At 58.5% G+C, this 21,887-nt stretch overlaps 1 protein-coding gene across 2 annotated transcripts in view; it reads left to right on the top strand.

Moving 5' to 3' along the window:
- The window catches only part of CACNA1C (calcium voltage-gated channel subunit alpha1 C), a 477,743-nt gene that overhangs the window by 338,308 nt on the left and 117,548 nt on the right, over positions 1–21,887 (top strand). For both annotated transcript variants that reach the window (XM_024128968.3, XM_028490773.2), the window contains exon 9: positions 2,230–2,402. In XM_024128968.3, coding sequence (XP_023984736.2) covers positions 2,230–2,402 — 173 coding nt within the window. The remainder of the gene's footprint in view (positions 1–2,229; positions 2,403–21,887) is intronic.

Below are 21,887 nucleotides of genomic sequence, written 5' to 3'. Positions count from 1 at the left end.
ACAGGACGTGCTCCCGCCTTCGCGCAGGCCCGCCGCGACTGACCGGGCAGCCGGCTCCAGCCCCTGGGCCCAGGCCGCGTGGGACGTCCAGCGAGCAGAGCAGGAGAGCGGGGCGCTGCCACCCTGCGCGTCCCTGCCGCGAGGAGCCCGGAGAGGGAGCGCCTCACCTCCTCCCGGCCCGGGCCAGGCTGTGCCCCCACGCTCCGCGGGTTCCTGGCTCTGCTGCCGCTCGAAGCCCCTCGCACCCCAGGAAACCTCATTTCCTCTTCTCCCGGATGTCTGTCTCGGCTCCCAGAGGTCGCGGGTTACGGGTGGCGAGCCTTCGTTCCGCGGAGCAGGTGCTGTGGCGCACGGCTCGGCCAGCTTTCCCGGCTCTGGTCGGATCCCAGCTCCAGGAGAAGCACGGCCTCTGAGCTACTCGGTCACCTTCCACCCGAACCCGCTGCACAAGGCATGGAGCTCTCAAGTGTGTGGAGGTGGAAGGGCAGTTGGGGGGCGCCTGGAGCCGCAGTCTGGGGGCTGCAGGGGGGCCCCGCTCCGTGAAGTGACTCTCCGGGTGGCGAACCGCAGCCCCGCGAGGAGTGGCGGGTGCGGAGAGCTGGAGACTCTCTCCGGGCCCATCCTCCACGGCGGCAAGGCCTCCACCCACACTGTCATCTGTCAGCGCGGCCCCTTTTCCCTGGGAAGGAAGGGACGGTGCCGCCAGCTGCCAGGAAGCCCAAGAGACGGCAAGCTCGGTCCGATTTGAACTGGAGTCAACCAAAGTGAAGAAGAAGATTCCGTCCCAACCAGAGCATCGTCAAAGCAGCAGTCAAAGAGAACTCCTAGCTCGGGAGCCCACGGCTCCCGGGGAAAACGTCCCCCAGAGCCCTCCCAGCCCGACCCTCACCATAAAGGGTCGCGACTGAGGTCTGTGCTCCTGCCGCGGCTGCGGTGAATGCAGGTCCTGGACGGTGGGCGCAGGGGCTCCGGGGTTGAGCCTTCCTGCCCCGTGGCTTGTCGGTGTGTCCTTCCTTCCACGGGGCCCTCCCATGGAGTGTCTGTCTCGTGCAAGGAATCCCTTTCAGGTGGACTCTGCGGCCTTCCACCCTGAAGTAGGCCTCAACTGCTGAGGGAAGGAGGAGTCACGTCTCTAGGAAGAAACCAAGAGGCCCAGTGCATCGCCCCAACACACACACACACACACACACACACACGCACACACCAGGAGCCCCATTTCCCAGAGACTGGAGGTCAGAGGCAGGCTGCTCCTATCTGTTTCGGAAGAAAAGGCACAGACTTGCTTTGAGAGTGAGAACCAGCCTCCCTGACTCCCCTCTTGGCTGCCAGGTCCCTCCTGGCTCAGAAAGTGAATTCAAGGCCAGAGAGAAAATAAGGACAGAATCATAGAAAATAGGAAAGAAACAGACACACTCCAAAATTTTTCAATAAGCTCTTCTTCCAGCAAATCCCAGCTTAATTTTAGTTTCTCCTCATCATTGCTTTAGACTGAACGCCTCATTTAACTTTTATATCATCTTGATTTTATGTATTTTTCCATTCTGATTCGATTTCCTTTTTAACGGGAAGGGCACCCCCCAGGACATTTTCCTGTGTCTGGAATCCTCTTCTGTCTCCCTCCATGTGGGAAAGGACATTCTCTAGATTAGAAACCCCTCCAGGCTTGCTGAACGGGGCAGAGCGAACCCTAGAAACGAGAATGGGGGGTGAGGAGGTGAGGTCTCCTGGGTCTGGCATCAGTGGCGTCCTGGCAAACATTAACAACTGGCTCTTTGCGGGGAAAAGCCCTGGTTTGTAACATTGGACGATTTCCGCGGTGTACGTATCCCCACCGTGGCCGATGTTGAGCCATTTTTGAGGAGGCATCGGGGTTGGCGGAGCCCGTGCGGGGGGTGCACTTCAGCTCGACCCCAAGTCCTCGGCTCCCGGGCTATGGCGGGGGTCCCGCCGGGTTACTGCTCGGAAGGCCTTTCCGGGTCATTGGAGAACGTTTGTCCTGAAGAGGCAGAGCTTGCCATCATGGCCCGGGAAGAAGGGAAGTGGATCTGGTCCACGCCACGCTCGCGCCCCGAGTCAGGCAGCGCCCCGCCCCCGTGACTCCATCCTCTTTCGTGAGAGCAGATCAGACCCGGGACAGGGGGAGCGGTCTGTGCAGCGTGGGTGCGGCCGGCGGCTTCCCACGCGAAGCAATTAACGCTTGGTTCTTCTTGTCCCTCGCCCTCTCGCCAGAGAGTTTTCCAAAGAGAGGGAGAAGGCCAAGGCCCGGGGCGACTTCCAGAAGCTGCGGGAGAAGCAGCAGCTAGAGGAGGACCTGAAGGGCTACCTGGACTGGATCACGCAGGCGGAGGACATCGACCCTGAGAACGAGGACGAGGGCTTGGACGAGGAGAAACCCCGAAACAGTGAGCGGCCTCCCCATCTGGGGCTGGGGGCTGGGCGAGGCAGGGGGCGCGGCGAGGCGCAGGGGCCTTCCCGCCCCGTCCTGACGGTGCGGCCCCGGCCACGCCGGTCTGGGGGGTGGCCGTCCTTCTCTGCTCTCAGAAATCAGTCCCACGTGTGGAGCGAAGCCTCCTAGTCCTCCTCGAGCCTCTGATCCTGGGACGGGGGGGACTTTGCTCAGTCGGGCTCTTTGTTTGAAATCCGACATCCTCCTCCCAGCTCCGGCTCCCTGGGTCGGGGGCGGGACCATCTCCCCCACCACCAGCTGGAAAGCAGGCTCTCCCTCCCCCGCTTCCAAGGACCACCGCGCTTCCTCGGGGAAGAGAGCCAAAGGTTTCTCTCGAGGAGGTTAGATTCAAAGATCTGGGAAGGTGCTGAATGGGAAGGTTGGGGAAACCCGGAGGAAACTGGCAGAATAGCTTTAGGTTTTAGAAACTGACCCCGACCCGTCTCTCCTCCTCCCGCGGGCCCCCTTCCTTGGGTTGCGCACGTTTGAACCGGGACGTTTCTGAGCAAGGAACCAATCAGGTTAAATAGCCGAGATGCTTGCTGAGCGGGGGTCAGGCAGATAAGGGCGGGAAGCTAGAAAGGCTCCCAGGCCCAGAGGGAGAAGAGAGGCCCGCTGAGGCGCCGGGGGCTGACGGGGAAGCAGGGTGGCCGTCGCTGTGTCCTGACAGAGGCCAGAGGGCGCAGGACGCCTGCGTGCACGTGTGTCCCGACGCGTGTGCGGATACGGTGGCCTTGTGCGTGGGCGTGGCTCCTGCCGGTGTGTTCGTGCCCCCTGGCCGGGTTCTGTGTGTTCCTGCTCTTTGGTACCTGGGCTCTAAGTGGGAATCTAGGAGGGGGAGCAGGTGGACAGAGAAGGAAGATGACTTGGATGTGAGCAGAGAGCAGGCCCGCCTCCATCGTTCAGAGATGGATCGACTACAGCCTTCCACAACTTGCTTTCTGACAACTCTGCTCAAGGAGTGAACACAAAATTAAAACACACACACAGCCAGGGACCGGTAACGGGAAGGCCGTCACCCGCTGCTAAGGAGTCTTTGCAAGTTGGACGACAAGGCGTGAGATGGATTACAGCCGTGAGCGGCGGTGCTGCTGAGTCTTTCTTCCTGGGAAGACGCCGGCAGCGTCCCTTCCGCCGCTGACGGATCGTGGATGCGGCGTGGTCCATGGGAGCCGGCGGTGTGTGAGTAGTGAGCTGGCCTGGGAGCCTCGTCCACGCCTGCTGCGAAGCACAGGAGCCGCCTCTGGGCTCCGGTCTGCACCCTGGTCACGGTGGAGCCCAGCTCACGACGGACGGTGGGAGCGTGTTTCTTGCGTGTTCGTAGAAACTTGTGTGTCCGCTGCCCGCGCCGCACTCGGTGGCCGTCCGCAGAGACACAGCCGTCCCGCTCTTTTCTGAGGACCGATGCGCTGCTTGCCTGTCCTGCCCCGATGGAGGGTTCTTTGCTGCTGGAGCAGATCAAGTGGACGAGGCCCATCTGCCCCCTCTTTCTGCCCGAGTCTTGGGAAGAGCGCAGTGTGTTGCCTGCCCCAATGGACAGGGTCTCTGCCAGGGTTCTCATGAGCCCTTGTGTGGAGGAAGTCAGTCTGAAGCCTGGCGTCCCTCCGCTGCACTCGTTCCTGGTGGCTGGAGGAGCCTGGGGTCTGCTTCTTATCCTCAGCCTTGTCCTCAGAGGACAGAATGGAGCCTGCCGCCTTCCGTCGTGGAAATGGTGGTGGGCCGGTTCCAGGGGGAGGGGGCCAGGGACTGGGCATCTACAACAACAAGACAGAGGGTAAAGTAGAAGCACGTGAGGAACTGAATGAGAGACGCTTGGCTGTGGAGCCAGGAGGCATGTCCAGAGGCCGGGGCTGCAGGGAAGTCCGGTCAAGAGCAGACTGGACGAGACGGGCTTGTTAAGGGACTGGCCACTTAATAGATTCACGGAAGAGGTAGGCCCGTGGCTCAGAAACTATATTCTGATCTTCAGAACTTTGTAGTTTGCCCTTTGAAACAAATACAAGGGAAGAAATGCTGCTATTAATGATATGCGTTTCTATCAAAGTAGTGTCTTTGCCTTTGAAATTGCTAAAAGATTACAATACAGTGTATTTACCAGTTCTCTTCAGCTCAAAAATTAAGTCGTCTTTTGAGGAGAGAGGGAAAAGGGTATTATCACTCTTGACCAATGGCTCTGGCAACTCGCGCTTGTGCCCCAGGCAGGAGGCCCATCGGCACTTAGGAAATGCCAGCTGTCGGGCGCTGGTGACACAAGGTGGCTCCAGTGCGGACACAGTTCAGTGACACGTCATTACGTGGTAACTGAGCACACCCACGGGGAGCCCAGTTACTCATTTCTCGAGGAAGAGCTGCAGATACCACTGAGGCCGTAGAAAGAACAGGGCTCGGGAAGGCAGCAGAGAGAGGGCATTGTTTGAGGTGTTTCTCTAAGTAATTAGAGTCGATGAGTTGGCCAGTAAATTATATAAAAAATACGTTAAAGTACACTCAGTTCATTCATCCTTCCACCCACGCATCCACCCATCAACCAATTAAAGGTCCGCTCTGTGTCTGGCGCTGTTTCAGGCCCTGAGGATACAGCGACACACAAAATCCTCAAAAACCCCTGCCCTCGGGCTTCCCTGGTGGCGCAGTGGTTGAGAGTCCGCCTGCCGATGCAGGGGATACGGGTTCGTGCCCCGGTCCGGGAAGATCCCACATGCCGCGGAGATGCTGGGCCCGTGAGCCGTGGCCGCTGAGCCTGCGCGTCCGGAGCCTGTGCTCCGCAACGGGAGAGACCACAGCGGTGAGAGGCCCGCGTACCGCAAAAAGCAAACAAACAAAAAAATCCCTGCCCTCGTGGAACGGGAATTTCTTCTCTTCTTTCTTTCTCCTCCTCAAGATCAAAAAATGCTTGGATTATGTATCTGTGCATATGGGAATCTCTCCCTCATGTCGTTAAGACCATTTCAATGCAGCCCCAGTCCTCGAAGACAGACATTTGTGCAGATGAACCTGGAAAAGACAGACCGTGGAACCAAAACACTTGAGTTTCCACACAGATAAGCGGGTTAAGTATTTATCCAGCGTATTCAGTTCTGTTCGCAGGAGCCCCTCTGCAATCACCGTTCGCCAGCAGAGCCACGTGGCCACCGCCGCCCTGCGGCATCTGGGGTTGCATGTTATTGACACACGGAGATTTGAGGGCCTCCGAGAGCAGCAGGTTGCCCACGGAAGGGCCCTGTGGGGCTCGAGAGCGGTGATCTGAACATCACTGGTCTACACCGTATACGTGTCAAGAGCACGTGCATCATTATTTGAGCTTTTTTTTTTTTTTTTTTTACAATTTAATTAGTACAGTCAGTTTTCCTTGGACTTACTCGTGGGCATGGCTGCCACATGCCTGGAGTCCTGAGACAGCGTCCCACCAGCACCCGGTCAGACGGCGTGAGAAGGACACTAGCAACGTTTTTTTTCCCGACTCCCTTCTTACTTTGGACCCAAAGTTATCGTGTTAGAGGCCGTCCTAACCCCACACCCTGCAGGGAGAGCAGACGCCTCTCCTGCCCCGCCCGTCACCTTTAGCTCGTCCTAATCAAGCCCTAAAACGTCAGGACTGGAAACCGCCGCAGAGATCAGGTGGGGAACAGCTCACCTGCGCTGGTGATGAGGTCCGTTGTGGCTCAGAGGCAGTGCAGAGGTGAGCGGCCCGGGGGCCCTGCAGTGAGGCTGTTTCATGGATTCTTCTGGGCTGGTGGGAGTAACTCCCCTGGGCGGGTCCCAGACGCGCATGTTGTATGCAGACCCTCACTCGGGAACCGGGTCAGAACAAGGACCCGGGCGGGGGTGGTATCTCCACAGACAGCCCATCCGCCGTGGAGCAGTCCGGCTGTTCTGCTGTCGGGCCCATGACTTTGTAGACACCAGTGTCCCAGCCTGGGTGCAGTGGAGGGGCCCCCGAGGGCCACGTCGAGCGTACGGTGAGAAGCAGGTGTCCCGACCCAGCCTAGGCAAGCCGTCCTATGCTTCTTAAAGCAAAACCAGCTCTGGGGGAGCTTGCCAGCCGGCTGTAGAGACCGCAGCCATCATCCTTGGATGGTGGAGTAGCTTCTGGAAGGAAGGAGGGTGTGAAAGCCACACAGTAAAAGGGAAAGCTGGCAGCCAGCGGAGCAAGGGCGAGAGCTTGTCGTTCACGCGCTGTCCTCGAGGGCGTCGTTCTTGCGCAGCTGGCGTGGAGCCGCTCTTTGGATCCCGAGTTTGGACAGTGCGTAAGGGTCGGCAGCTGCGGGCTCTCCTGGGCTAGAGCGCCGAGGCGGACAGGGCGGGGGCACGAGAGGGGACAGGACAGGGACGGTCTCCTTTCATCCTCCCCGGGGTTATCTCCCGTGGGCACTGACGCCCCCTTTGTAGACGGGGAGCCGGGCTCAGAGAAGGTAACGTGTCCTGTCCCACAGCTTGTACGCTGCCCCCGGCCTCGGGGATGTGGGCCTGAGTCCAGCGCTGCCCGGACCCCTCCTCAGCCCCGCCCTTGCTGGTGCAGGGACCCCCCTGCCTCTCCGGCCAGAAGCAGCTGGAAGAGGTCGCTCTGACCCCTTCGTCGTAGCAGCTGTAACACCCTCAGTCTAACGCGCAGAGCGGGGTGGATGGAGGGAAGGAGGGCTGGGCGGGGCGGGGGGGGCGGTGCAAAACCTGATCTTAAACGTTACCCTGAGGGGCCCTGAGTGTGATGTTAAAAGCAGGGAGAGATGAGCTTTATGATGGTAAGGACTGTGTTTGGAGCGTGAAAGGGGGTCATGGCGACATCTTGCTCAGGCAGCAGGAAGTTCGCTGAGGTCAGAGGCCGCCGCCTGGAGTGGTCTAAGGGCAGCTGTGCTTGGAAAGGGGGCACATCGATGACACCACCCGTCGGAGTTTCCTTCGGTTCGGGGGGGGGGGTGCAAAACCTGATCTTAAACGTTACCCTGAGGGGCCCTGAGTGTGACGTTAAAAGCAGGGAGAGATGAGCTTTATGATGGTAAGGACTGTGTTTGGAGCGTGAAAGGGGGTCATGGCGACATCTTGCTCAGGCAGCAGGAAGTTCGCTGAGGTCAGAGGCCGCCGCCTGGAGTGGTCTAAGGGCAGCTGTGCTTGGAAAGGGGGCACATCGATGACACCACCCGTCGGAGTTTCCTTCGGTTCGGGACTCCTTGAACTTGGTTAGAGGAGGGTGTTGGTCGGCCAGGAGGCTGCAGGGAGGGGTGCTCCAGGGCAGCGACCAGCCCCCGTCCTGCCCTGGCCTGTGCACCCGGACGAATGTGTTGTACCACCTTCAGTGCTGCGGCGGAACCTCTCTCGGTCCCAGGATCCTGGCACGACCGGGCGGGCGGGCGGGCGGTGGGGGGTGGCCGGGGCGGGGTCTCCAACCAGCCACAGCCTCACCGTGGGGGCTCATGTCACCTCCCTGAGGCCACCAAACCCACTGGCAAATGGATCCGCCCACTCAGCCCGCCCAGGTAGCCACCCAATAAAGCGCTGCCGTGATGTTCTTGTAAAGCTTTGCAAACAGATGGACACACCTGGGGGCTGACGGTAGCTCCGCGGAGGCGCTGAGGGGTGAGTTGGCCTGCCTTTCCCTCCGAGCCACCCCCTGATGCCCAGGGCTCAGCCCGAAGCACCCTCGGCTCCGACCCCGCTCCTCCCTTCCGCGTAGGCCCTGGGAGAGAAAAGCCCCTGTTGCATCCAGACGCGGCTGCTGTCAGTGGAGGAGAGGGTGACGGCTCCCGCCTCTGCCGCCCTGCTGACGTGGGGAGTTATCACCTGGGGATGGAGGGGGATCAGCCGGGCTGGGGGGCGGCCGTGCCAGTCAGGTGGGCTAAGCGCTGTAGGAAGAAAGTCTCAGCCGCTTGGTAAGGTGAAGGGTGCTTCCTGCTCCTGGTTCCATGTGGGTCGAGTTGGCAGGAGGGAAGTTCACCTCCCCCCGGCCTCAGAGGCTCCACGGATCCCCTGCGTCCGGGCAGGAGAGGAGGGCAGGAGAGGGCGCTTGGAGGGCCCCAGGGAAGGTGTAAAGGCCAGGCCTGGGAGAGTGGGCATCGCCTGCCACTGGCCAGAACAGTTTACAGCCCCCATAGCTTCCGGGGCGGGGGCGGACCCAGTCTAAGTGACGGGGGCAAAGCAGCCGGGGGAGGGGGCGTAGCGGACACGAAGCCACGTCTCTGCTGCCCACAGATCGGTAGCGGCTCTCGAGGCCAAAGGGATGAGAAAGGAGCTGCAGATGTAAAGTGCGGAGCAAGTAAGGGGGAGGGGAGGGGGAGAGGACTTCAGTTTCGGGTTTTGGGGTGAAACCGAAGGTCAAGCTGGAAGGGGGGCTGAGACTGGTCCCGAACGGCCTCAGGTGTGGACTTTTTCCTGTGGGTTCGGCAGAGCCACCGAACGGATCTGAGCAGGGGGACAAGTTCACCGTGGGAAGGTCACGCGGCTCCTTTTGTGGACAGATGGTTGGGGGTCGGGGGGCTGGAAGCAGGGCGACCCAGGGGTTCCAGGGGCTGACACAGCCTGAAGTGGGGGTCACGGCGGGAAGGATGGCCCTCCGCTGATAGCCGGCGTCCACAGGGAAGGGACCGGGGCCGGCAGGCCCAGGCGTCCTGGGGATGTGCAGCTCGGGCTGTCCTTGACCTTGGGATGCAGCAGAGCCTGCCCCCAAGGGACCCCCGGGAGCTGGTTTGTCCCATCTGCTTGGCCGTGGGAGCCCTTTGCCCCGCGCTGTCTCTATCCGTGACTTTACCCTGAAAGGCGCCCTGGGTAGAATCCCAGCGGCTCCCCCTCATCTGATCCCTGCCCTTATGACTCAGCGGCTGATGGAGAAATAAGAGCTGAGTAACAGCCCCAAACACAGGGCTGTGAGGGCTCCGTCCTTCTGGGTCCCTTCATCCGCGCTGTCTCTATCCGTGACTTTACCCTGAAAGGCGTAAAGTCTACCCAGGGCGGGTAGAATCCCAGCGGCTCCCCCTCATCTGATCCCTGCCCTTATGACTCAGCGGCTGATGGAGAAATAAGAGCTGAGTAACAGCCCCAAACACAGGGCTGTGAGGGCTCCGTCCTTCTGGGTCCCTTCATCAGATGGACGTGCCCGGGCCTCTGTGGCAGCTGCAGTGCTGCCAGGAGAGCTCTGTGCTTCCGTGGAACAGGAAGGACCCCATCGTCTTAAGCAGCGATCGTACCTGCTGTAACCCTGGGCCGGTGGTCACTTTGTGTTTGGGCCTCGCGGTTCGAGGGGCAGGGCTGGGGCCGGGTCGGAAGCAGCAGAGCACTGCCCTCGGGGAGCTGCCCCGAGGAGGGCGGCCCCGCAGGGGGCGGATGGACTCTCACACAGGAGGCGAGTGACGGAGTGAGGCGGGGCAGAGTCAGTGGGGGAGGCGCAGCTGGCGGCGGGGGCCACGTTAGGTGTTGCTCCCGCCTTCGCGGGGCCGCTGTGACACATCTCCACAGACGGGGGCGTAGACAACAGACATCGGCTTCCACGGCTCCGCAGGCCGGACGTCCGCGATCGGGGCCCAGCGTGGCCACGTTCTTGGGAGGCCCTCTGCCCGGCTCACGGACGGCCCGCTTCCTCCACGGACGCCTGCTAATGCTCTGGCCTCTTCTTCTAGGGGCACAAATCCCGCTCAGAAGGGCTCCACCCTCACACCCTAACCGCCTCCCGAAGGCCCCACCTCCAAATACCATCGCACTGGGGTTAGGGTTTCAACACATGAATTTGGGGGGACACGCACGTTCAGTCCGTCGCAATGATCTTTCTGTACCCCTGTGCGAGGCCCCGGATTCCTGCTGTAGCCAAGTGCGCGGCTCCGTCGGGATCAGAAACCGCAGAGTCCGGCCGCCGTGGGGTCACCCGGTCTGTCTCCCAGCCTCCGTGGGAAACGCGTGGCCCCCTGTGGGTGCGGGGACGTGGGGGTGGGCGCTGGTTGTCATGCGTCTGCTTCCTGCAAGCCTGGCTCATTTCTGAGGACAGACGAGGGCAGGCTTTCCCCCTGCTCGCAGCGCTTACAGATCCACTTCGTCTAAACAGACACGTAGGTTTCAACACTGTCTCAGGCCAGATCACACAACGTGCTCAGAGGTAGCCCAGCCGGCACCTGGCAGCCCCTCCCAGAAAAGACAGAGCAAGCGGTTTTGCTCGTGTCCAGACCCCCCGACTTTAAGCCTATATTTGGACTTCACTGCAAAGACCGTAAACTTCCCTCCTCCTGCCCCTGGTCTGGATCCACACCGGGGTGGCGGTCAGCTCGTCCTCTGTGTTTGCCCTTAAGACCCTGTTCTCAGAATGCGGCCCCCCGAGTGGACAGCGTCCTGTAGAGGTCATCAGGGAAGGCGGGGGTCAGTAGAATGTCCTGTTCCCAGTGACGTCCAGATAAGAAAGCCGTTTGCTCAGCTTCATGAAAATACACATTTTTTGCAATTCAGACTTAATTCCTGTGAGTTCATCAGCCTGTCCAAACTTACCCCCTGCAGAGAGGTCTGCAGGGGACACTCACTAGGCAGAGCTGTGACGAAAGGTTTATCCTCTCCAAAAATATACATTTGAATTTCGATAAGGTTCTTCAGTGTTAGGCTTCTTTTTTTTTTTTACAAAATAGTAAGGAAATTAAGATATTTTTAAACGTCTGGACAGAGGCGCTTTTGATGGTTCCTAAATACATGTTCTAAAAATGACTTGCCAAGCACAGCGCTGGTTTTGACTAACAGACCCCAAGTCCTGTTCAGAGGGCTTCAGACTGTGCCGCATGCAGGCACACAAGCCCTCCGAGACCAGAGGTCAAGAGAAAACAAAACTACAGGCCACAAGCTATTAAGGAATGATTACAGCTGCCCTGGAACCTGTCTGTGCCTCTGCTCCTGGGGTGAGATAATAGATCTGTTCTCAACAACTTGCCGATGAGGTGAAAAGCCCTAATTAGGTGCTTGACAGGCTGGCCTTAAGGGGAAAAGCCTTTGTTTACCTTCCCAATTCCAAGCTTCAAATCAGCTGGCCCAACCCTTATATCTCATTTCAGTGACTCATGAGATATAGGATAATGGTATCCAGTATCAGGCCAGTCACTATGCTAATAAAATTCTCTGAAAATAGCACATGCACCCACACCAGGCACGTACACTCACACATGGGCAGGAAGAAATTGAGAACCCCTTTCCTGACAGGAACGTTCAGAATTAGAGTCTCGTTGTGTTTACTAATACTTGCTGCAGCCAGTGGGTCCAGCTAGGACAAGAAGCTTGGTGTGATGTCTGCTATGTGCGGTAGAGACAGAGGAGAAGATCGGTGCTACCACCTGGGGGGGTGAGCACCTTTTTGGTGCGAAAAGTATGGCCAGCGGTAGGGGGTCCCAGGCCCCCTGCCCGCGGCTCCTTCCGCGACTGTGCGACGACTGGGAAGCTGAAGCCGGTTGGTCGCTGACCGTCGGGCAGAGCATCCTAGGTTTTCTCCAAGAAGGCCCCAAGCTTCAGGAAGACTTGTAGAGCTTCTTCTTGAGCCTCTTAGGTGGTATAAAATCATTTCCATGAATTATAATTTCCATAATCCCTTAATGGATGGATTCTATGAATTCGTTAAGTCGCCCCTTGATTAGAAGAGTTGGAAGCACAGCAGTAGGAGGTGAATGGCCCTCATCCTTCTCTCCTGCCTGGAGGCCGGGGTTTCTGGTCTGCACAATCGCGCTGTGTTTTTGTAGACCGAGTAGGGGCCTGAGGATGACAGGCCACCTGACTTCCAGGCCCTGCCCGGTAGCCGATGGGCAGTTTGCCTCTCTCCGTTTCCCTGTTTGTAAAAGGAGGGGTCGGATCAGACAGCTGCAGAGACACCTTCCAGCTCTGGGTTTTGTGTCTATAGCTGGAAGTTGACGCACATTAGCTTTTGCTCTGGGTCTCCTGCAGGATCCCCTGAACCCTGGAAGCGAGCTACTCGTTCTGAAGACCCTCCCAGCGCCTGGTCCACCCTGCCCTCCTGCCAGGAGAGCTCAGCTCCGCCATCTGCCTTAGGACCCTCCCCGCTCCCAGCCCTCCTCGGGCGCCCCTCCCCTTCTTCCCTCCCGCGCGCTCACGCCCCTCCTTTTTGCTCCCACAATTCCTATCCCACACCTGTGTCACGGCACTGATGTACGTGACCTATTGTACCTATTTATCCATCTTTATCCCCTGCTGGGTTGGGTTGTGCACCTGGAAAGGGAGGAAAGCTTTGCATCCCCCATCACTATCCGGAGCCTGGCAGATAGGCCGTCAGTGAATGTTGGTTGGAAAAGGGTGGAAATTAATGGAGAAAAGTGGGGTCCTGGCCTGGAAGTCTTTGAAATTCTGCCATTGGGAACAGATGACCTGGACCTGCCTTGTGACCATGTCAGGCTAAAACCAGACAGGACCAGACCTGGTCCCGCAGAGGCTACGTAATGAATCGGACACACGAATTAATTTTTCTTCTCCCGTTTCTTGGCTGTCAACGCTTCTCTCTGACTTCTGGGAGAAAACGGACTCTTCCTCGATGTTCTTCCTCGTGTACTCCCCTCTCCTCCCCGTTCTTCTTCAGATACATCCAGAGACTGGCCAGAAGTATCCTTATTTTATTTTTCTCTCAGCGAGGTCAGCTAGCCAGCTATGCTGGCTAGCTGACCGCAGTCGGGAAAGGGTTGAGAGAGGACCCAGAATAACTTCCCAGCTGCTTCTTTAGGACCGGAAAGCTGAATACATTTAAGGCTTGAAAAGGTCAACTCCCTTCCAAGGGACAGGGGTTTGATTTCATCCGTTATGTGGTCTTCGGCTTAACGCTCATTTCATTCACTGGCAGAGATGGAGATTTATGGGCTAAATGTTATCACCAGCTGAGACTTAATGAGATCTCAACTGTAGCTCCTGGATGGAGTGGAAAGCAGCCATTTTGGTAATAAATAGAGAACAGCATCTAATTTGTAAATTCCTCTTTCTGTTGCTAAGTTTAATCAGATCAGGGAAACTGAAGGGAATTGTTGCTGACCAAAAGTTATTTTCCATGCCTTAATCTGGCCAGGAAGCATTACTCCTGATGGAAGTGGCCTGCTTCTCTGACAGTGGTAGGGGTTGACATTTGTCATTAGACTAACCCAATTGTTGCATATTAAAAAATATGTTTAGCCCCAAATCTATTTAAAACCAAACTGGAACTGAGGCCACATATCACTCTGCTACTAGTGTCACTGGTTCAGAGAACAAAACTTCTTTCCAGATGAGCTACAGACCTCTGTAGCAGTGCCATCCCCAAAGCGTCCACGGCCCGTGAGATTTCATCTTGACCAAACAGAAGCATCCAGCATAAGGCTCGGTGGGCCGCCACCATGGTGGCCAGGTGTGGTCACAGCCTCTCTGGCATGGCAGAGAACAGGTGGAGAGGACAGAACACAGTCTCTGGCGGGTCCTGGCTTCAGTTTAGGGTTAAAAAGGAGAATTAAAGGGGCACAAAAGGGGGAGTTAGCGCAGCTCTCTTTTGTCCGGTCACGCTTAAACCTTTTTTTCATGAGTAATCACAGTTTTTACAAATTGTCTTCTCACAAGCTGTTAAGCATTTCCAGGGCAGGGACCCTGTCAGGGTAGGTCACTGTTAGCACACAGTAGGGACATCATGAATGTTCGTGAAGGGCCGACAACCTTGGAGGTGATGCCCCGGAGGGAACGTGGTAACTGCAGCCCAGCTTGGGGAGCGGCCGAGAACACATGCATCATCACCAATCGGTGCTCAGGCTGCAGGTGACCTTCTAGATGCAAAGCAAGTGGTCCTGAGGTCCTTCTCTTGGGCCCGCGTTTTGCTTTTTCATCCCCAGTAAATCCATCCAGCGTCTGGGCGTTGCGCGCACCGAGAATTATTACTGATGGAGCACCTCCTCTGACCTGTATCACCTTTGATGCTCACTTAACCCTCCAAGATCGGTGTTATGGTCTCGGTTTTTCAGATGAGGAAGATGGGGTTCAGATGATTTTCCCAAGATGAAACAGCCAGTAGGAAGCTTAGCCTGGTCCCACACCGAAGCCTGTCTGGCTGTGAAGACCACCCACTTCCTCTTTTGCCAGGCAGCCCCTATGGCCCGAAACAGCTGGTGACAGGAAGCGGGTGGGGGGACGGGGGACCTGGTTCCTGGGCTCAGCTCTCCTCCTCAGAGCTCCGTGACCTCGCACCAAGCCTTCCTTCCCTGGGCCTTAGTTCCCTCATATGTGAAAGCGGTGCCGACATAACCCCGGCTTTCTATAGACCCTTGAGCCCCCGCTGGCCCTGCCTTCCTTCGAGTGCTCTGCTCCAGCATCATGGGGGCTGGGCCAGGGGGAGAGTGTCCTCGTTTTGCAGACTCTGGTTCTCTCCCTCTCGGCCGGGCAGCCGGCGGCCAAAGGGGAAAGTGCCCACCATGTGAGGACTTCGCATGGCCTCTCCCCGCCCCTGGCAGCTGACCTCTCCGCGCCGGTCTCTGCCCTTCTCTCCCGGAGCCAGCATCCTGATAAACGTCATCTTTGCCTTGAAGGCATCCAGCGGTAGAATCTCAGCGCTGGAAGGCATCCCAGAGGCTCTCCCTGCTCACATCCTCAATCCTGTCCCCCACCCCACCCGTCTCCTGTCTCCTCCCACACCCGGCCAGCCCTGCAGCCCCTCTGTCCTCACCCTGCTGACCTCCCATCTGCCGGGGGCTCGGTCTCCCGCAGTATCGTGGGAATAAAAAATAGGCCGCATCTCCTTTCTGCTTCCCCAGACCAGGCAGATGCCCTATCTTCACACGTCTTTTGCGAACCATCAGTAGAGGATTTCTCCTGCAATGCGGTCAGCAGAAGTAATAGAGCCGCTTGAATCTGCCCAAGTCCCCCCGCCAGCCCCCTGCCCCGGCTCACTTCATGGCCACACACGCCCCTTCTCACGTGATAAGCCTGTCCTGCGTCCCGCCCTGCCCCCGCCCCTTGGTGCCCCGTGACACCGTTTGAAAAGCAGAACTTCTGTGTCCTTTCCTCCCCTCTGGGTTTCCTGGGCCACTGAGCCCGCAGCGCGAGCCTCATAGAAGCCAGGACCCCGAGGGGGGCGGTGTCGGGGCAGCAAGGCCCAGGCGACCCAGGTTGGCCCCCCTTGAAGCCATTTCTGACGTGGGCATCCCATGTCCTGCCAGCGCCTCCGGGCCTGTGGCTGCGGAGACGGTGGTCCCTGGTCCCTGGGTTTCAAACCGTCTCTCTCTTCTGAAGAAGAACAGTCAGCCTCTCCAGCAAGCCCAGGTCTCCTGAGAAACTCTGGAAGAGTTCTAATATTAAGACTTAGATAACGCCTTTGATGGGGTTCAGGGCTCAGAGGGCGGATCTGGAGGGCAGGGCGGCTCGGTGGAAGGAGCGGAGGCATCGTCCCGTGTGAGCCCGTCCGGTGTCCTCTCTTGTGTGCTGTGGGGCAGGGTCCCCTCTGGCCCTCGTGGGTCACCCGGCCGTGGGCCTTCCCGAGCCGGCACTGGAGAAGGAGGGCCTCGATCAGGGCCGGATCCGGGAGGCGGTGAGTGGACGAGGCGGGTGGGCATCTCCTGGCCTCTGAAGGCAGCCAGGCCGTCGTGGGGACGTTTCCAACGCGCGGGCAGACTCTTCGCCCTCCACCCCTTTCTTTGGTCCTCATAGAACCAACCTGCCGAGCAGGCAGGAAAGACTTCCTGGGTTTGGAGACGGAGACCAGGTCCCCTCACCACCACATCTAAACCAAACCTTCCCCGGTGTCTTCGTAGAACATGGGCTCAGCCCTTCCCCGTCCCAGAACTTTACCTCGGCCGCCCCCGTGGACGTGGTCCTGACGGGGCTGGCCGGGGCAGGAGGGGAGCACGGCCCCCGGCGCTTTGCCCAGAGCAGGGTTCTAGGGGGTCCTGCCCTGCCGCTGAGGGCGTCTCGAATGAGCCGTGGACCACTAAAGTGACGGGGGCACCGGGGCCTGCGGCCTCCCCAGGGCGCGGAGTCACCTGACAGCCGCCAGCGCCCGGCAGGCAGAGCCGGGAGATCAGTTACGATAAAGGACCTCCTGCCGAAGGGGCAAGTCGGGGGGTGTTCTGACCGCTGCCCTGAGCTCCTCCAGGGATGTGGGACCGGGGAGGCACCGCGGGATCGGGAGCTGAAGGGAAAACGCCCTTCCCAGAGGCAGCCTGGAAGCTAGGCAACAATTTGCTCTCCTGCCGGGGGGAGAGGCGAGGCCGAGGCCTCCCGAAGAAGTGCTGCCCTCATCGGGACGGCGCGCGCCCTGTAGGGCCTCCTTGGGAGGTCTGACCCGAGCCAAATTTATCCTGAGGAGCAGAAAACGGGAGGAGAAGGCGGAGCCCAAGAAGAAGGAGACAGTGAGAGAGGATCCTAAGCCCTGTAGGCCCTGGTGAGCAGCACAGACAGGGCACAAGTGTGAGACGTGGACCGCTGGGGAGGGGCCTGGGATGACCAAGGGTAGGCTTTCCGCTGGGGGGAAGGGGACCCGACCTCCACCACCAGCTAGCTGTGTGACCCTGGGCAAGTCACGGACCCTCTCTGGACCTTCACGGTCTCCACTGTAAAAAGGAAGGGCTGGCCTGCCCTCTCTAGCCCTGCAACACGTGTAGGCCTCAGTGGGGAAACTGAGCCGCTGAGGAGGGAGATAAGAGGCCCCAGGTCACAGAGCTCCAAAGTGGCAGAGCCAGAATCCAAACTCGGGCCCCCTGACGTCCCCACCCAGCTGCGCCCTGGGCAGGATTGTAAAGTGTGTGGCTTCTCCCAGGACCCTCACCACAGTCTCTGCCCTCCTCCCCGTCCCAGTGATCCCAGCGCATCCACGGGCCCCGTCCTCTCTCCTGATGGGGAAAGGCCTTTATGGATTCATCCGATATAGCTGGGGTCTGAATCCCGGATCTCATGAGACGCTCTGCTCACTTTGAATAGGTGGCTTCATTCTCTAAGCCTCATGATCTATGAAACGGGAACATGTAATGTCTACGAAGACACCGGGGAAGGTTTGGTTTAGATGTGGTGGTGAGGGGACCTGGTCTCCGTCTCCAAACCCAGGAAGTCTTTCCTGCCTGCTCGGCAGGTTGGCTCTACGAGGACCAAAGAAAGGGGTGGAGGGCGAAGAGTCTGCCCGCGCGTTGGAAACGTCCCCACGACGGCCTGGCTGCCTTCAGGGGCCAGGAGATGCCCACCCGCCTCGTCCACTCACTGCCTGATCTATGAAATGGGAACATGTAATGGGGACATATAATCTCTCACAGGGCTGTTCTGAGGCTTGAGTCAGATGATACATGTCAAGTGTGCGGGGAGTCACTGGCAAGCAGCGAGTGGTGGAAAACCGAGCTGTTATTACAACCCTGCGGGTAGAAATGACTGGCGTTCCTCTCACGCGTCCGGGACGAGAGAATTCAAGGCCCTAAAATGAAGGGGTGACCGGCAGACACCACTGGGCTGGGCCGGAGGGGGATTGGGGACACAGCCATTCTCTGTACCTTGCATGTGACGCCGCACGGGTGACCCTCCGCTAAACCTGGCCTTGTGATCTAGAACGATGCCATCTCCAACCTAAAAGTAGTTTTGTGCCTAAAACAGTTGGGTTTCCAGAGGAATCCTGCACGGAAGGGCCACCGTCACCCGGGTCTGGAAGATCCTGTCTCAGCCCCAGTGGTGGCAGAGAGCTGTTTCCCTCGGGGGTGTCCAGCCCCTCCCGTTTCCCCAGAGCCCCAGGGGCCTGAGGATGCTCCACGCAGCCCCGTCACCCCTAACGAAGGTGGGCCAGGTGGGAAGGAAGGGGGGACGCGTACCAAGCGCAGACCTTCGTCTGGTGCAGCTGCAGCCCTCCCCGGCACCCCCATCGTAGCCGAGGTCGCCCAAGTCGTTGGCGCCGTGATGGTGGAGAGAGATTTTCTGCTTGGGGGCGCTGGATGTTTGTGGCCTGCTGGGAGCACAGAGACCTGGCTTCCTTCTCCGGATGGTGGCTGCAGACCGAGGGCGGGTGTTTCTGCCTCCTCTGGTTTATGGCAACATAACAATAATTATTATGATGGCACATCGAGCTTATACTATGCCTTTTTAATAAGGCCACTTTGTTAGGCTTCTTAATATTTAATCCTGTTTTAGATTTGCTTTCCGATGGCTTAAAATCAACCAGGTTTTAATTGCTTCTGTGGAGGCAGCCCTGCCGGGCCCGGGCAGGCAGGATTCTGCAGAGGGGGCTCTGGGGGCGACGTGACCTTCAACCCAGATGGCTGGGCACCATCTTACTTTCTCTCTCTCTCTCCCCACCTCTTTCCGCTTTTGTCTACCATCTGCTTTTCCTCTCCTGCTCCGTCTCCTTCTTTCCCTTAGAAGAGACCCTCAACTCATCCTGTAGTTCAGTTTATTCATGAGAGAGTTGAAGAAAATGAGGCCCCCCAAGCCGTCACGTGCCTTGCCAAGGGTTCGGAGGTACCCCGTGGCAAGGCCAAGGCTAGGACTAGCGTTGGCGTTTCCTAGACCTGGGTGCCAGGGAGGTTCCCGAGAGCCTGAGTCGGGCAGAGACGCATGGAGAGAGCTCCTTCACCCAGCAGCCTCAGACCACCAGTGGCCGTGGGCTGGATCTCCCCAGCTGCAGAGAAGACTCCAAGTTACTCTTTCTGCAGGAGAAAAGGAGACCAGAGGAAACGTGACACAGTTCCTCCCAAGAGTCTCCCGGGGCAGCAACCACACCCAGAATGTCCCCCGTCCTGCCACGGGGCTCAAGCCATTCCTGTGGCGATGTCCTTCCTCTCCGGTGCTCCCAGGAGCTCAGCCTGCAGGGTTATTTGAGCAAAGCTGTTCCAGAGGCTGCCTGATGGAGCCGGGAAGGCCCTGGGCTCCAGGCCAGCTGGTCTCTGCTCCACCAGCTCTCAGCTGGGCAACGAACTTCAGCTCTGGGGATGACCTCTCCCTGTCAATGGGTTCATCCTGTTCACCTTGCCTGCAGCCAGAGGTGTGTGGGTCAGGTCCTGACAGCAAACAGAGCCTTGAGAACTGGGCGATTTAAGGAGAGGCTCATAAAGATGCAGGCGCCAAGGGTGGCAGCCCCAAACGGGCCTTGACGGCGCTGTCCTGCTGGCGCCTCCCTTTGCAAAGGTCAGCCTCCCGGGCACCGGGTGAAGGAGCAGCTGAAGGACAAACCCCCAAAGCCACCCAGCACGTCGGAGCAGCCCTGAAGCCCCGCGAAGATGCCAAGTGTCTACTGTAATTCCACAGCCAGTACCACTAGGACCTGGAAAGGAGTCCAGAGAGTTCTAATGTGAAGTCTCTGGCCTCGAGAAAGCTATAACTGTGTCAGGGAGACACATGTGAAATACATGTGAAATAAGAGCAAGCTCGCAGAAAAACAAATGGAAATTCCTTGGTAATATTAGCAAATATTTATGGCACTTTCCGTTTCACAGAGTTACTTTACAAATATTATTTCATTTAACCCTTCTCAGAAGCCCTTGACATAAATAGTACCGTTGTCTTTTGTTTTGCAGATGAGGAAACCTGGGCTCCGGAGGGTTAAATAACTCACGCAGACATACCGGCTGGGAGGTCTGGGACTAGGGCTCGCGTCCCGGTTGTTACTGAAAGTCTCACAGGCGCCATAGTTCTGGGGGGCTCAGAGAGGGGACTCGGGCAGCGGGTCCTGGAGGCCACCCTACTGGAATGGGGGAAATGTGAACGGTTCAGGCGGGGGCAGCGCCCACACCCTCCGAAAGGCTCGCGGGCCGAGGGGAGGCAGCCATAGGTGACACCCGCCAGCGACGCGGTCCCGCTCCAGTGAAATGTCACTTACAAAAGTAGCGGCCGCCTGGGTCTGGCCCGAGGGCCGTGGCTCCCCGACCCCTGGGATAGGTGAAGGGGAGATGGACGGGGCCTCGTAGCAAAGCCCAGAGGCTGGGATGAAGGTGGCCGTGAGGCGGGCAGCCCCACCTGGGTGGCAGTTCTGCAGAAATCATGGCCACAGGGATGTGGGGGGATAGCGTGTGCTTCGGCGAGGGCCGCCGTAACCGAGTACCGCGGACCGGGCGGCGTGAACAGCAGACATTCATCTTCTCACGGCTCTGGAGGCTGGAAGCCTGAGATCGAGGTGTCGGCGGGGCTGGTTCCTTCTGAGGCCCTGAGGGGAGGCGGCTCTGGACCCCTGTCCTTGGCGCGGAGATGGCCTCTTCCCCACCCCGGATGTATCCTCACCATCTTCCCGCCGTGCATACCTGTGTCCAGATTTCTTCTTCTGATAAGGGCACCCGTCATAAGGGATTAGGGCCCACCCTTGTGATGGCGTTTTAACTCAATCACCTCTTTAAAGAACCCCCAGCTCCAAACACAGCCACACTCTGGGGTTCCAGGGGTCAGGATTTCAACCTGTGAATTTTGAGGGGACACATGTGGCCCTAACAGACAGCATGGAGCCCGATTACGGGGGGTTTGGGATTCCAGGTTGGAGTCAGCGGGGCAGGAAGTTAGGACCCCTTTTGCTTGTTAACCATAACTTGGATTAGTACTTTCGGAAAAAGAATACTAATCAGACCACTTGTATGCAAAAAAGATGATAAAACGGGTGTCTGGCCAAGCAAGTGGCAGAGTCAGTTCTCTAGCTCCGTCTGTGAGTTCGTAGGAGGCTGGCGACTAGATCTTGCCGTCGGGCCCACCCAGGATTGGCAGCCGGGCGGCCCTGGAGAAAGGCAAGTTCAGGTTGGCTGAGGAACGCCCTCAGCTCCTCCGGCTCCTGACACCCCCGGGATGCCTGGCCCCGAGCCCCCAGGCCTCTTCCACCAAGAGCCGCCTGGAGGATTCCTCCACCCGACGGTGAGGCTCCCAGCTCAGTTCTGGGCACTGCTCTCAGCCAGTCCCAGGAGAGGCCGGCCGTTCCTGCTGCCCCAGCCCACGGACAAAGTCAGGCCGGCATGGTGACGGAAGGCTCCAGACTCGCAGGCCTGCCCACCTCCGCCCACGTCCGCCCCGCCATCTCTCACCTGGAGCTCTGCCCTGAGGCCGTCCTGGCAGTCCCTGAGGCAGACCCTTCTGAGGGTAGGGCGGTAGCTGGTGTGACAGGGGGTCCCCAGATGTAGTGAGTCAACCCGCAGGGGGCTCGCGAACCCCAGTGCTCCTGTGGACACCGGTCTCCACGACCCCTTGGGTCCCGTGCACTCCCAGCATGGTTCATGTAGTTTCCAGTCTGAGATTATCCTGTGGTGGAAGTGACTTATTACAACCAACCCCCTCAGGACCCACACAACTGCTGTCTAGCAGACCAGGGAAGTCATCAGTTCCTGGGAGATGAGAACTGTGCACCTCCCTCGAGATGCAGAAACGTGGTCCTACTAAGCGCCGTTCAAGCAAGTTGCCCCCAAGAGTGGAAGTTTGGGGAGAGAATCCGTTCTTGGCAAGATGGAGTCTGTACAGCTCACTGATGTTGCTAAAAATGTAATCATGTTTCCACCACCTGCAGTGGCAGCTGTTAATTACTCTTTCATGAAAATCTCATTTTCTTTCG

Source organism: Physeter macrocephalus, chromosome 6, assembly GCF_002837175.3.
Source record: "Physeter macrocephalus isolate SW-GA chromosome 6, ASM283717v5, whole genome shotgun sequence".
NCBI lineage: Eukaryota > Metazoa > Chordata > Mammalia > Artiodactyla > Physeteridae > Physeter > Physeter macrocephalus.
Note: the sequence above shows the minus strand (reverse complement) of the source record. Positions and strands in the feature narration are given on the sequence as shown.